General features: G+C 58.4%; 1 protein-coding gene across 3 annotated transcripts in view; it reads left to right on the top strand.

The window, feature by feature from the left end:
• The window catches only part of ARHGAP39 (Rho GTPase activating protein 39), a 155,179-nt gene extending 142,538 nt beyond the window's left edge, over positions 1-12,641 (top strand). For 2 of the 3 annotated variants that reach the window (XM_076363854.1, XM_076363853.1), the window contains 6 exons: positions 2,471-3,032; positions 9,293-9,366; positions 10,967-11,166; positions 11,659-11,750; positions 11,864-12,033; positions 12,281-12,641. In XM_076363854.1, the coding sequence (XP_076219969.1) occupies positions 2,471-3,032; positions 9,293-9,366; positions 10,967-11,166; positions 11,659-11,750; positions 11,864-12,033; positions 12,281-12,475 (1,293 nt within the window). In that variant the 3' untranslated portion in view covers positions 12,476-12,641. Of the gene's footprint in view, positions 1-2,470; positions 3,033-5,600; positions 5,694-9,292; positions 9,367-10,966; positions 11,167-11,658; positions 11,751-11,863; positions 12,034-12,280 lie in introns of all 3 variants that reach the window. The other variant, XM_076363855.1, reaches the window with a different exon arrangement.
• The last annotated feature ends 2,213 nt before the right edge of the window (positions 12,642-14,854 follow it).

Genomic DNA, 14,854 nt, shown 5'->3' with positions numbered 1-14,854 from the left:
GACGTGCCCAGTGTCACCGACGGTGCGTCCCCACGTCAGCCCCGCACTGGGATGCGTCCGAGCCCCATCCACGTGGCACCACGACTTCCTTCCCCCACAGCACGCTTGAGTTTGCTTCTGGGTTTCAGCGTTCCCCTAATCCCCGAGCCAAAAGGAGGGTCACCCCTTGCCAGGAGGTGACGGCCAGCAGCCATTGACGCCCGATTGCTTATCCCCTTGTTGTAGCCCTAGGCTTCCCCCAAGTTCATTTAGGACTTTGCTAATTAGGGCTGAAGCTAATTTTACATTGGCCCTAGCAGCAGAGGACCCATCACGTTCTGCCGCCTGTGTCACTCCCCAGCTTGACCGCGCTGTCCGCTGGGGTGGACTTGGCTGGAGAAGGCTGATGTCCCCAGCAGACGTGGTCCTTTGCTTCTCCTTGGGTGCCCTGGACGAACAGCGTGGCGGTGGCCCAGCTCGTGGACCGGCTTTTGGAAGAGCCACGGCAGCGATGGCTGCAGGGCGAGAAGCCTTAGAGCTGCATCTCCTTCCACCCGGAAAGCCCCACGTGCCTTCAGCTGACCAGCAGGTTGGAGGACACAGAAGGACCTTTTGGGTGATGTGGCCTCCGTAGGAACGGCAGGGCTGGGTCCCTCGGCGGGGGAAGCTCCCGTGCCCCCACGGCCAGGTCCCTGCTATTGTCACTGACGATGGGAGCTCAGCGATGTCATTGGGAAGACGAGACCTCAACACTGGGAAGGGACGAGCTGTTGAATGAGGAGACAAGAAACTTGAAATGTTTGAAGAAGCAGAGGCTCAGTTGTCTACCAGCAGCTCTGGTGGCTCTTTGGGTGGCTTCCTTGTCCCTTCCTGGACTTGCCGCCTCCACGTGGCCCTGGCTCTTTCTACCTTGGTTCCGCCTCCTGCTAGAAAACTTCTTCTGTTCCTCGTCTAAAGCCCAGCCCCAAGGTCGTGGCACCGCTGTGGTCACCTTGCACGCAGTCCCTGCTTGGGGCCACCAACACGGTCCCCCTGCGCATGGTGGGGAGGGCAACGTCACCTCTGGATGGTGTGGCATGTTCTTCCCTGCTAAGGGAAGGGCTCGCCTCCTGCCTGCCCACGAGTCACGTCCCCAGGGCCACCGAGCCCAGGTGACGCTGGCCCAGCCGTTGCACTTGCAGAAGAGCGAGCTGATGGACAATGAAGCCACGTTGGCTGGCTGCAGGACCAGGGAGCAGTCCATCCCAAGTGCCCTTGTTTGCCTTCCTCCGTGCTGGTCATCAGCTGTTTGGGTGTCCCTCCACCTCCTGGGGTGATACCCATAAGCTGTGCTGGTTCCAGCAGTAGAAGGATACTGGTCTGCAGGGGTGCCCTTCTCTCTGCAGAGGTCCTTCCCGGCTGGGTGCTCTGCAGGTGAGGTTAGATCCAGGGCAGCTTGTGTCCCTCTGCACGTGGGATGTAAAGAAACAACATCCATGTCGCTCATGGCTTGGAGGAGCCACCGGCCTCCTCCTGGGTATGTGGCCGCTGGAGAACCATGCTTGAACGTGACTTTGGGGAGAGGGGATTATTTGGGGGGCTGGTTACAGGTGAGTGCGTCCCCTCCCCAGTGTGCCCGAAGGACTGGTGGAGCCCGAAGCCAGTTGCCCTTTGCTCCCCTCACGTTACTAATAGCCACCACCTCCTTCTGTCCATGCAAAGCCTGAGTGACCAGGGTGCCGGGCACGAAGGGAGTCCAGCACATCGGCTTTCAGGTGGCTTCGCTTATCCCCACTGGTCCCCTCCCTCCTGATGCCGATCGGTGCCTCGAGCAGCCTTGGCCGCTGGCACCAGACCGGCTCCACTTGCCCATGATGGGATTGAGGAGCAGCTCCTTGGAGAGGACATAGCTTTCGGCGAGAGTGTGGGGTGACCTCTTGATGCTGCGATGGTTTGTTGGTTGGTTGGTTGATTGGTTGGTTGGTTGATTCATTGGTTTGATGGTTGGTTGGTTCGTTGGTTGGTTGGTTGGTTTGATGGTTGGTTGGTTTGATGGTTGGTTGGTTCGTTGGTTGGTTGGTTGGTTTGATGGTTGGTTGGTTTGTTGGTTCGTTGGTTGGTTGGTTGGTTGGTTGGTTGGTTCGTTGGTTCGTTGGTTGGTTTGTTGGTTGGTTGGTTTGATGGTTGGTTTGTTGATTGATTGGTTGGTTGGTTTGTTGGTTGGTTGGTTTGTTGATTCGTTTGTTGGTTGGTTTGTTGGTTGGTTGGTTGTTGCTTGGTTTGTTGATTGGTTGGTTGGTTGGTTGGTTGGTTCATTGGTTGGTTTGTTGGTTGGTTGGTTGGTTGGTTGGTTTGTTGATTGGTTGGTTGGTTGGTTGGTTGGTTCATTGGTTGGTTTGTTGGTTGGTTGGTTGGTTGGTTGGTTTGTTGATTGGTTGGTTGGTTGGTTGGTTGGTTTGGTGGTGTGGCCATGCTGTTAGTAACATGGACTTGTCTGGCTGTTGTCTCCTAGTCGGAGGATCTCGGTGCCTGCGCCCAGTTTGAAAGCAGCAGACAGACCAGGAACATGATGCCTAGCGCCAGCTGTGTCTTCCCCACCTTCAACCTGCGGAAGCCCTCCTCGGAGACGGACATTGAGAACTGGGCCTCCAAGCACTTCAACAAGCACACCCAAGGGCTCTTCCGCAGGAAGGTGTCCATCGCTAACATGCTGGCCTGGAGCAGCGAGTCCATCAAGAAACCCATGATCATGACCAACGACCGCAACGTCAAGAAGGAGGCGTGCGAAATATTTAAACTGATTCAGATGTACATGGGGGACCGGCGGGCCAAGACGGACCAACTCAACGTGGCCTTGGAGATCGCCACCAAAGGCTGGAGCATGCAGGGTCTGAGAGACGAGCTCTACATCCAGCTGTGCCGGCAGACCACCGAGAACTTCCGTTACGAGAGCCTGGCCCGGGGCTGGGAGCTCATGGCCATTTGTTTGGCCTTTTTCCCACCCACACCCAAATTCCATTCCTACCTAGAAGGATATATTTACAGGCACATGGATCCGGTGAATGACACTAAAGGTAAGAGAGAAACCGCTGCCCGGTGGCTTTTGCCCCTGCTGACGTTGCAACCCATTTATTTGTTATTTTGTTCCTTTCCCCTTCGCATCCATGAGTCTCCTTGTTGAAAGGTGGGCGAGGAACTCATCCAACAGCCCTCCCGGAGGTGCAGCGAGCGCGGTGGTGCCTTTACCGCCGGCCTTTCCTCCCCGGCGCACGGAAATCCAGCATGAGACCCAACACGAAATGAGCTTTGATACCTTTGCTGCAGGCTCAGCGTCACCTCCACCGGGGGTGGCCGTAAGCGAGAGTTCCCGGGACTTCTTCTGGCCCGTGAGGGCACCGTTAGAGGTCCCTTCCAACCCAAACCATTCTATGATTCTGTGATTTCACCATCACCATCTCCAGATGCTTCTGGCTTCTCGAGTAGCTTCAGATCAAAAAAAAAACCGTGCTGGAAGGGGAGCCAGCTTGATTCCCAGCTCCCGAGGTGGTTTTTGGTCACAGCAGATAGAAGAGACCTAAGTTTTGGCTATTTGACCCCAAACGGGTGGGGATTGTAGGAGGCCCTCTCCAGTCCTGGGCTCGGCCGTCCCCGCTCCTTCACCGCTGGCACTTGTCTCGCGGGTGATGGGATCCGGTCTGGCAGGGGCGCGGGGATGGTCGGTGCCTGCCCTGAGGCTGGCGGGAGGGGATGCCGCCTGCTGGCCACCCGCGGCGCGGCTGGAGGGTTGGGTATCCCCGCACCCCATGGGTTGGTGCCATCTTGCAGTGGGGTGGTGGATGAGGCAGAGGTGGGGGTCCCGGGGAGGTCCCGGGTTTTCGCAGTTGGCCAGGCAGCCTCGGGAGACGGAGCTGGAACGGTTCTGGTTGTTTTCGGGTGCCCTTCGGCTCCCCAGGGAGCAGGCAGGGACGTCTGGGGGACACCGGCGTCACGTGGAGGCGTGGTGGACCTGCCCAGCTTGGGGACAACGCGAGATGGACCCAACCGAGGTGTCCACGGGGAAAGCCGTAGGGCGGGTGAGAAAGCCCCGCGCGCAAGAGCATCCCCGAAGGCGGCGGGGCAGGACGGGCAGCCGGCTCCGGTGCCGGCGGGACGGGTCGGGGCCAGCACACGGGTAGGTACCACCAGGCAGGGGAGACCTCCCCCCGTCGCGGCACAGCAGGGGCTGGGAGGGCTGGGGGCTGCCCGTGTCCGTGTCCTGTCGTGTCCCCCCCCCCCGCCCCGGCCTGCCCGCAGCAGAGGTGTCAAGCTCATTTCATCGCCATCGCCGCGCTCACGCCGGATTCGGCCTGCCGGCAGCAAAAACCGGCGCTCCGATGGGAGAGGGTCCCCCCCTACGCCCCGCGTCAGCAGCGTGCCTGCGCTCAGCTCCGCTCCAGCCGTGCTCGGCCACCCGGCCCCGCCAGGCGTCGCCCGACTGGGTTTTGTTCTTTATTTTCACGTTCATTTTTATTTTTAATTTCGGTTTCAGTTTTATTTCATTTTCATTTTATTTCCTTTTTATTTTCATTTTAATTTTCATTTTATTTTCGTTTTCATTTATATTTTGTTCCATTTTCATTTGCATTTGCATTTATATTTATTTTATTTTTCTTTTCATTTTCATTTTATTTTTCATTTTCATTTATATTTTGTTCCATTTTTATTTTCATTTGCATTTATATTTATTTTCATTTTCATTTTATTTTTCATTTTCATTTTCATTTTCATTTTATTTATTTTCATTTTCATTTATGTTTTGTTCAATTTTTATTTTCATTTTCATTTAGATTTATTTTACTTTTATTTTCATTTTCATTTTATTTATTTTTCATTTTCATTTTTATTTTCATTTTCATTTTATTTATTTTTGTTGTCATTTACATTTTGTTCCGTTCTTATTTTCGTTTTCATTTTATTTTTCATTTTCATTTTCATTTTCATTTTCATTTTATTCATTTTTCATTTTCATTTTCATTTTATTTATTTTCATTTTCATTTTATTTATTTTTCATTTTTATTTTCATTTTCATTTTATTTATTTTTCATTTTCATTTTATTTATTTTTGTTTTCATTTATATTTTGTTCCGTTTTTATTTTCATTTTCATTTTATTTTTCATTTTCATTTTATTCATTTTTCATTTTCATTTTCATTTTATTTGTTTTCATTTTCATTTATATTTTGTTCCATTTTTATTTTCATTTATATTTATTTTCATTTTCATTTTCCGTATTTTTCATTTTCATTTTCATTTTATCCGTTTTTCTTTCTCGTTTTCATTTTTTTACTTCCCCTTCTGTTTTACTCTTGTTTTCATTTTCGCTTCTGTTTTATTTACTTCTCATTTTCACCTCTTTTTCTTTTGTTGCCTTTTTACTTTCGGGTTCTTTTATGCCTTTTTCCCCCTTTCGGTCGCCTTCCGGCCACTCTCCGTTTCCACTCTGGCCTCCCCCATCCTCGCTGTCGTCCTCCCACCTTCCCGCCTGTCCCTCCTGCTTCCCGCCTGCGGTTTGGTTCCCGGGGCCCGTTCTCGGCCCCGCTCTGACGTTCATGCTCCCCCTCCCGCCCGCTCCCTTGTCTTCATCGCTTTGTTTGTTCCCCAGTGACCCAGCACATTAAAGAAATCCTGGAAAGGACCAATAAGAAGAAGTCCAAATTGAGAAAGAAACCCAAGCCCCATATCGAAGAGCACGATGGTAGGGGCCGTGTCACCGCTCGCTTGGGGCTTCTTTCTCTTGGCCCTGGTAGCCCTCCTCTTCCTCCTCCTCCTCCTCCTCCTCCTCCTCCTCCTCCTCCGCCCTTCGCCCCCCGCACCCCGCTCCCCCTCGGCGCTGCTGGCTGCCGGGACGCTTGGAGGGGCGGGGGGCGCGGGGCAGAGGGGCAAAAAAAAACACCCACTCACACACACACACACACACACACACACACCCCCGGGGGGGTTGGGGGGGGACACCGGCGAGGGCGTCTGGGCCGCCGGTGGGAGAGGAACGTCGTCGTCGGTTCGGAAGGCGGCGTCCGGCAAGAAACGGCCGTCGGCGCCGGGCGCTGCGGGGGAATAGCTCGCCCGTCGTCCCCCCGGTGCCGTGGGCGGTGGACGGCGGCGCAGCCGAAGAGGGGACGGCACCCCGTTAGGCGGAACCTTACGGGGGGACGTGCAGGGGGACGCCGTGTCGTGCACCCCGCGTGTCCTCTGTAACACGGGCGGTGGGGAGAGAAGATGTCGTAAATAGACACCGACGTGTAGAATATTATCTGTAACGGTACAGATAAATATATATAACCTTATATAGAATATATAGTGTATATTATTATATATGTGTATTGTATATTATATATTATATAATATATAGTATGTATTTTATATAATATATAGTATATATAATATATTATTATAATATATATTATATAATATATTATATTATATTATGTATTTATATATTATAATATATTATATATTTTATATGATATATTTTATATAATATAATATATTATATATAATATATTATTATATATTCTATATATAAAATATATATATAGTTTTATACAATTATATATAACGTTGTATATAGCATTTCATACAAATATAATGCTATATAATATTTATAAGATAATGTTATATATATATTATATGATGTTACAGATAAGCATATAATGCTATATATGATGCTATCTATAAATATATACTATTATATATAATATAATATAAATATATATAAATATATAATTAATTATCTATAAAAGAAATTGTAAAATAGCTTATAAAATCATTTTGTTATAAATATATTATTATATTATTTTATTACAAATATAATAATGTATTTATAACGCGATACCTATAATAAAATTATTATATAAAATATATACTATTATATTATAATAGAATATACACATATGCTGTATATAAAGGCTACATTTAACAGCAATTAACAGGAGGGGGAAGGCAGGAGTTTCGTTAGGCGGAGCCACCGAGACGGTGCCGGCGGGTTTTCTCGGTGTCTTGACGGATGACCCCGCGGCGGGCAGGAGCATCCTCGGTGCCGCGGCCGTCACCGGTGGGGCGGGCGGCCGTGGGATGAGCCCCTTTTCCCGGCATCCCTCTGGGGTTTTTTTGGGGGGGGGGGTTGGGGGGTGTTGACGGTGGGATCGAGCGCGCCCTCGGCAAGTTCGGAGACGACACCGAGCCGAGCGGTGGGGGTCGAGCCGCCTGAGGGACCCCGGGACGAGCTGGAGAAGCGGGGCCGGCGTGGAACCTCATGGGGGTTCAACCAGGCCAAGGGCAAGGTCCTGCACCTGGGTGGGGGCAACCCGCCAGGGGAACTGGGGGGACGAAGGGATGGAGAGTGGAGAAGGAATTCGGGGACGCCGGCGGGTGACAAACAGGGACGTGAGCCGGCAACGTGCGCTCGCAGGCCGGGAAGCCGATCGTCTCCCGGGCTGCATCCGAAGAAGGAACCTGCTCTAGTGGAAGACGTCCCTGCCCGCGGCGGACGGGGGCGGGGGTTGGACGAAGACGGCCTTCAAAGGTCCCTTCCGACCCAAACCGTTCTTCCGTGAACGGGCGCCAGCTTTGAGGTCACCCGGTCCTGGATATCATAGAATCATAGAATCATTGAGGTTGGAAAAGACCTCTAAGATCATCGAGTCCAACCGTCGACCCAACACCACCATGTCCACTAAACCGTGTCCCTCAGCGCCACGTCCACACGGCTCTTAGATACCTCCAGGGACGGGGACTCCACCACTGCCCCGGGCAGCCTCTTCCAGCGCTCGACAACCCTTTTGGTGAAGACATTTTTCCCAATATCCCACCTAAACCTCCCCTGGCGCAACTTGAGGCCGTTTCCCCTCGTCCTATCGCTTGTTACTTGGGAGAAGAGACCGACCCCCCCCTCGCTACAACCTCCTTTCAGGTGGTTGTAGAGAGCAATGAGGTCTCCCCTCAGCCTCCTCTTCTCCAGGCTGAACAACCCCAGTTCCCTCAGCCGCTCCTCATCAGACTTGTTCTCCAGACCCCTCACCAGCCTCGTTGCCCTTCTCTGGACACGCTCCAGCACCTCGACGTCCTTCTTGGAGTGAGGGGCCCAAAACTGAACACAGTGTTCGATATATCCCCCCAAGCCTCCTCCTTCGGGGCGGCTTCAGACCTGCGGCCCCCCCCCTCCACAACACGCCCCCCCCCCTCCCCCCCAAGCGTTTACTGCATCGAAAAACCATCGGAGAAACCCTTTGAAGACAACGACACCTGGGACAGAGGGAAAAGTAGATGATGCCGATTCCCCAGATTTGGTTTTAACCAAGAAGCGCCCGTCGGGGAGGGGTCGGGACGGCGGAGCGGCTGCCGGCCGCTGGCTTTTCTCCAGGAGCCGGGTTGGTTTTTTTTTTCCCCCCTCTTTTGCACCAATATTAACGAGGAAAAACACATTTTTAGCTCCTGGACCGTTCTCACCGGCGTGCCGGGTTCGGGATGCGCCAGGACGGCAGGACCGGTGCTGGCGCCGTGGTTTCGAAGTTACGGAAGGAGAGAAGGTCCCGGAGGATGGAATTTTTTTTGTTCAATTTGCCTATTTTGAGGCTCTTGGAAGAATCTGTGGGGCTGCCAGCGTCTTCCGGGGTGGTCCGGAAGGTTCCGCCGGGTCTCCGGGGTTCTTGGCTGGAGCGTCTCCCTTGGGATGAGCCCCGTTGGTGGCTTGGGGGTGCTCCAAGGGTCGAGGGTGCCACCTCCTCGTTGAAGCGCGTCAGGAGGAGAGGCCGGATGGTGCGGAGAGGGATGAGGGTGGAAGTGGTGGCCTCAGGAGGAGAGGACGGATGGTGTAAGGGGGGGCAGGGGGGGGACGGGGGACGGACGGTGGAAGCGACGGCCGCGGGGTGACAAATCGGCCCCGAGAGCCGGAGGATGGAGCCGAGGGGGGCTCCAAGGCTCCACGTTAGGTGGGGTAGGAGGACGTGGCTCCTCCAAGGTCTGAGGCTCTTGGGGAGCGGGTGAAGTTATGGGGACACCCCCCTGCAAGGTGGGGTGACTGCTGTCCGGTGGGGGGGGGGGGGGACACGACCCCGTCCCTCCCGTCCCTCCTCAAACCACTCCCCCCCCCCCCCAGGAGTGGTGATGGAGCAGCACCGGCGCTGCCCCGCATCCTGGGGGGGGGGATCCTGACACCCTCCTGGAGCCGGAACGAGCTTCACCCCCACCCTGGCAGGGGACAGATCCGCCCCCCCCACCCCCCCCATGACGCCCACCCCCCCCCCCCATGAGCCAGAGCTGATGCCCCCCCCCCCCCCCCCCCGTTTTCTCTTGCAGGGGTGGCGATAAGCACTTACGCCAAGTACTGCTACAACAAGCTGCAGAAGGCGGCTCTGACGGGAGCCAAGAAGGTATCGTCCAACCGTTGGGCAACGGGGGGGGGGGGGGGGGGGCGGGCGGCGGTGGGCGGCCCCCCCAGCCCCGGCCGGCACCGCCGAAGGGGCCGCCGGGATTTGGGGATGGGGTCTGGAGGAAGGACGAAGCCGGAGGGTGGTGGGAACGGCGTGGCAGCTTGTGCCAGACCCGTGGTGAACACGCTCCGGGCATCTGCAGCACGGTTTGCCCGTCACCGCGTCCCTCCCGGGGACCTTCTGGGGACCCTCCGGAGGCCACCAGGTCCTTCCCAAACCTGCCCGTGGCCAAGGGACCGAGCAGGGATTGAGGAAATGATCCTGGGAGCAAAAGCGGGTCGAGGAGTCCAAAGGACGCCCCAGCAGCTCCCCTCTCCCCAGCTTTCCCGCTCTTCCCAGCTCTCCATCACCGCGGCAGCTCGCCGAGCCGGATCCATCCCGGGGCCCATCGCTGCCGTCAGGGCGGCGGCTGATTTATTTAATAAAACAGCCCGGATAGGGATTAATTTACAGCCTGGGGTGCTCTTCATGGCCCCACCACCGCCACGGCTGCCTCAGTTTCCCCCTCCTGGTTTCGCGGGGTTAGAGAAGAGACGGCGGGACCCCTCCTCGGTCCGCGGCAGCTCGGCTCCTCCCGGCAACGTCTCCTGAGACAAGGCCCGGCGGTGGGAGCTCACCAAGGGCTCATCGATGGCCGTATCCTGCTGACCTTTGAAGACGGGAGCGATCGAGGACCCGGACCCCGCCGGCGGCTTGAGGCGCGGCCGGGGCAGCTCCTTCTGTCTCGACTCTGCCTGGACGGGAGACGCTGGGCCGGATCCAGCCATCGGGGAGCTGCGTCCGTCTCCTCTTCTCCATCCCACCACGCGCGCACGTCGGCTGCATCCAGCCCTTCCGCATCCCGCCGCGCGCGTGTCCGCTCCATCCATCTCCTCTTCCGCATCCCGCCGCGCGCGTGTCCGCTGCTTCCCGCCATGACCGGGCACGTCTCCTGCGCGGCAGGAAGGACAGCAGTGCCCTCCTGTGACCCAACCACCAGCCCAGCCGGAGAGGGAGCCCGGAGGTTTCCCCTCGCCCTGCACCGCACAGGATCCGGTGCCGGTGCTCCCGCTTCAAGCAGGCGTGGGTAAACCAACCGCGGTGCGGGTGCTCCGCTTTCCGGAAGCATCCCAGAGCCGTGGCTCATCCTCATCCCTACAACGGCTGGTTGGTGTAGACGCTCCGGCGCGGCCGCGGCCCCGCGGCAGAGCGTGGGGGTCCTGCCAAGCACCGCGGGGAGAGTCCCCAGGGCTGGATTCGCTTTCGAATCAAGATGGTGGGTGGAGGTACCTGCCCACCGGCCGCATTTCGGCACTGAGCTTCTGGCACGCGGTGCCACCGGAGACCTTGGCCGAGTTGGCTGGAGTTCGTCCGTGGCTCCATCCGCTGTCCGTGTCTGTGCCGGTCTCCCGCGCGATGGGTTCCGGATGCAACGCAACCAGCCCTGGAGCTCGGCCACGGGGTGCCGGCGTGGAGCAGGACCCGGCACGCCCGTCCCGGCTGCGGGGACCGCCGGCCGCAGTTCCTGACGGCGCCGGTGGCCTCTCTTTGTCTTTCACAGGGCCTGAAGAAGCCAAACATCGAGGAGATCCGCCACGCCAAGAACGCCGTCTTCAACCCTTCCATGTTCGGCAGCTCCCTGCAGGACATCATCAACATGCAGAAGGAGCGGTACCCCGACCGGCAGCTGCCCTGGGTGCAGACCCGCCTCTCCGAGGAGGTCCTGGCGCTCAACGGGGACCAGACCGAGGGCATCTTCAGGTAAAGCCACCTACGGCTGGCGGGGAGTAACCCCAGGGGATGGTGGCAGCCCGGACCTCCTCACGGGGGAAGCCAGAACGAGTCACCTCCTTATGGGGCAGCTGCCCCCCCTCCCCGCGTCCCCACGGGTGCCTTCCTCCTCCCGCGGAGCAGAGCACGGCCCCCCCCCCCCCCCCAACTTCTCTTGCTCCAGGGCCGTGGGGATTTCTCCGCGGCAGGGTCATGCCCGTTCTCTGGTGCCCACCAGAGTCGCGTTGGGGTCTGCACGCAGCCCCTGCCCCATGTGGCAGCAGGATGCCGCGTCCCTGTGGGGCAGCAACCGGGTCCCAAAATGGCTCCATCCCCAGCTGATGTCCCCTCTTGGCTCTCCTTGAGCCCCGCGTGCACCCAGGGGGACCCCCCTCCCCAAAAGCCCGGGGCGGGGGGGGTGGGTGTTAGGCAGGTGGGTCCCCATCTCCTGCTTGGGGACCGACGTCTCTTCCCCCCCGGCAGAGTCCCCGGTGACATCGACGAGGTCAACGCGCTCAAGCTGCAGGTGGACCAGTGGAAGATCCCCACCGGCTTGGAGGACCCCCACGTTCCCGGTAGGACCCCCAGGGCACTGTGCGGGGGGGGGGGGTGTGGAGGATCAGGCCCTTCACCCACCGGGTCTGACATCTCCCCATCTTCGCCGCCACCGCCCCCCCCCCCCCCCCAGCCTCCCTGCTGAAGCTCTGGTACCGGGAGCTGGAGGAGCCGCTGATCCCCCACGAGTTTTACGAGCAGTGCATCACCCACTACGAGAACCCCGAGGCGGCCATCGCCGTCGTCCACTCTCTGCCCAGGATCAACAAAATGGTGCTGTGCTACCTCATCCGCTTCCTACAGGTACGGCCGGGACCCCCCCCCCGCCCCGTGTCGTGTCCCCCCACCACCCCCCCCCGGGGCTGCCTCCCAGCCTGCTTGCCTCTCTTGAGGTGGCTTTGGGTTCCCCAAGTTGCCGTGGGAGGGGGGGGGGGGGTGTCACCCACGTGGTGACCCCTCATCTCATCCAAGAACCAGAAGGTCCACGGGGACCCTCCGCCCGTCTCCCGCCACCCCATCACCCCCCCCCGCCTTCCTCCTCCCGCCCCAGGTGTTCGTGCAGCCGGCCAACGTGGCCGTCACCAAGATGGACGTCAATAACCTGGCCATGGTGATGGCCCCCAACTGCCTGCGCTGCCAGTCGGACGACCCGCGGATCATCTTCGAGAACACCCGCAAGGAGATGTCCTTCATCCGGGTGCTCATCCAGCACCTCGACACCAGCTTCATGGAGGGCGTCCTATAGCAGCCGCCACCGAGTCGTCGTGTCCCGTGTCCGTCCCGTCCCGTGTGTCCCCCCTCCACCGCCGCCAATGAGCCCCCTCCCCTCCGACCCCGCTCGGCCGAGGAGCACAAGCCGGACCCCGCAGAAGGAGGGTGCTGGGTGGCTCGTCCCGTCCCACCGTTGTCCGTCCCCCCACCTCCACCCTGACGCCGCGGCACCCTGCCCGCCTCCGTCCCGTTCCGCCCCCCGCCCCCCCCCCCGCCGCCTCTGCCCGTCCTCCAGCGGGACACGGGACCGTTCCCCATGCCCCGTCCCGACCCTCCGGCCATCTCACTGCCCACCTCTTCGCCGGCCGGAGGGATCGGCCGCTTTGGGGGTCCCCAGCACCCACAGAGCAGGCGAGGAGCACCCCGGCTCCCTGGGGTGGGGGGGGGTGGGGGGGAGAGGTGGGGCATTCCCAGCCCGGGTGTCCTGTGTGGCCGTGGGTGGCAGCGGGGACCCGGGGAGTGGGGGACGGCGTGGGGGACGGGGAGAGGTTGGGCAGGGATGGGGGGAGTCAAACGGGTGTGTCGTGTCGTCCCCCCCCCCCATCTCTGTTGGGGTTGGGTCGCTGGCTGAGAGCAGAGCCGTGGGGCAGCCGTGGGGCAGCCGTGGGGCAGGGAGCACCTCCAGGGCCGGGAGGAGCCATCGGTGCTGAGCTGAGCAGGCGTCGAGCACCCGGAAGAACGTGGCACGTGGGGGACCGGAGTGACAAACGTCCCGGTGCCGGGAGAGTCCCAGCCCGCAGGGAAGGAGACCGCCGGCACCACCGGGGTGCATCTCGCGGCGGAGCTGGGTGCAGCCAGGGGTGGGTGCTGGGGGTCCCTTCGGGAGCTGCCCTGCCCCGGGTGGCTCGTTGTGGCCGGTCGCCCGTCCTGGGGCGCTGGAGGAGCCGGGCAGGCAGGTCGCTGCCCGCGCGCGTCACGGTGCCCGTCCCTGGCAGCGCACCGGACCCGTCTTCGCCGCACATGGGCACCACCGGGCCCCAAAGGACCTGTCTCGGCACCCACCGTGTCTGCTTGGCCCTGCTGGACCTGTCGTCTGCTCCTGGCCTTGAAGGACCCATCCCGACCCCAGTCGTCTCTGCCTGGCCCTGCTGGACTCATCTTGGCACCCATCATCCGTGCCGGGTCCTGCCCACCCCATCTCGGCACCCGTAATCTCCGCTTGGTCCTCCTGGACCCATCTCGGCGTCCATCATCTCCTCCTGCTCCTGCTGGACCCACCTTGGTGCCCGTCATCGCCTCCTGGTCCTGCCCACCCCATCTCGGCACCGGTCACGTCCTCCTGCTCCTGCTGGACCTATCTTGGCTCTCATTATCTCCCCCTGCTTCTCCTGGACCTGTTTTGGTGCCCGTCATCTCCTCCTGGTCCTGCCCAACCCATCTTGGTGCCCGTCACCTCTGCTTGGCCCTGCTGGGCCCGTTTTGGTGCCCGTCATCTTCTCCTGGTCCTGCCCAACCCGTTTTGGCATCCTGTCATCTCCGCTTGGCCCTGCTGGACCCATCTTGGCACCCGTCGTGTCCTCCTGGTTCTCCTGGAACCATCTTGATGCCCGTCATCTCTGCTTGGCCCTGCCCAAAACATCTCAGTACCCATCATCTCCTGCTCATGCTGGACCCATCTTGGTGCCCGTCATCTTCTGGTTCTCCTGGACCCATCTTGGTGCCCGTCATCTTCTCCTGGTTCTCCCGGACCCGTCTTGGCATCCATCATCTCCTTCTGCTCCGGCTGGACCTATCTTGGTGCCCATCATCTCTGCTTTATCCTGCTGGACACATCTTGACATCTGTCATGTCCTGCTGCTCCTCCTGGACCCACCTTGGAGCCCGTCATCTCCTCCTGGTCCTGCGCAAACCATCTTGGCACCCATCGACTCTGCTTGGCCCTGGTGGACACATCTTGGCACCCATCATCTCCTCCTGCTTCTCTGGACCCATCCTGGTGCCCGTCATCTCTGCTTGACCCTACTGGACCCATCTCGGTGCCCATCATCTCCTCCTGGTCCTGCCCAACTCATCTTGCCACCCATCATCTCTGCTTGGCCCTGGTGGACACATCTTGGCACCCATCATCTCCTCCTGTGGGACCCACCTTGGCAGCCATCATCTCCTGTTTCTCCTGGACCCATCTTGGTGCCCGTCATCTCCTCCCAGTCCTGCCAAACTCATCTTGGCACCCATCATCTCTGCTTGACCCTGCTGGACACATCTTGGCACCCATCATCTCCTGGTCCTGCCCAAGCCATCTTGGCACCCATCATCTCCTGGTCCTCCTGGACCCATCTTGGCACCCATCATCTCCTGGTCCTCCTGGACCCATCTTGGCACCCATCATCTCCTGGTCCTCTTGGTCCTCCTG

This window comes from Aptenodytes patagonicus, unplaced genomic scaffold (assembly GCF_965638725.1).
Source record: "Aptenodytes patagonicus unplaced genomic scaffold, bAptPat1.pri.cur scaffold_143, whole genome shotgun sequence".
Classification (NCBI taxonomy): Eukaryota; Metazoa; Chordata; class Aves; order Sphenisciformes; family Spheniscidae; genus Aptenodytes; species Aptenodytes patagonicus.
The sequence above is the reverse complement of the archived record's forward strand: the minus strand, read 5'-3'. Positions and strand labels throughout refer to the sequence as shown.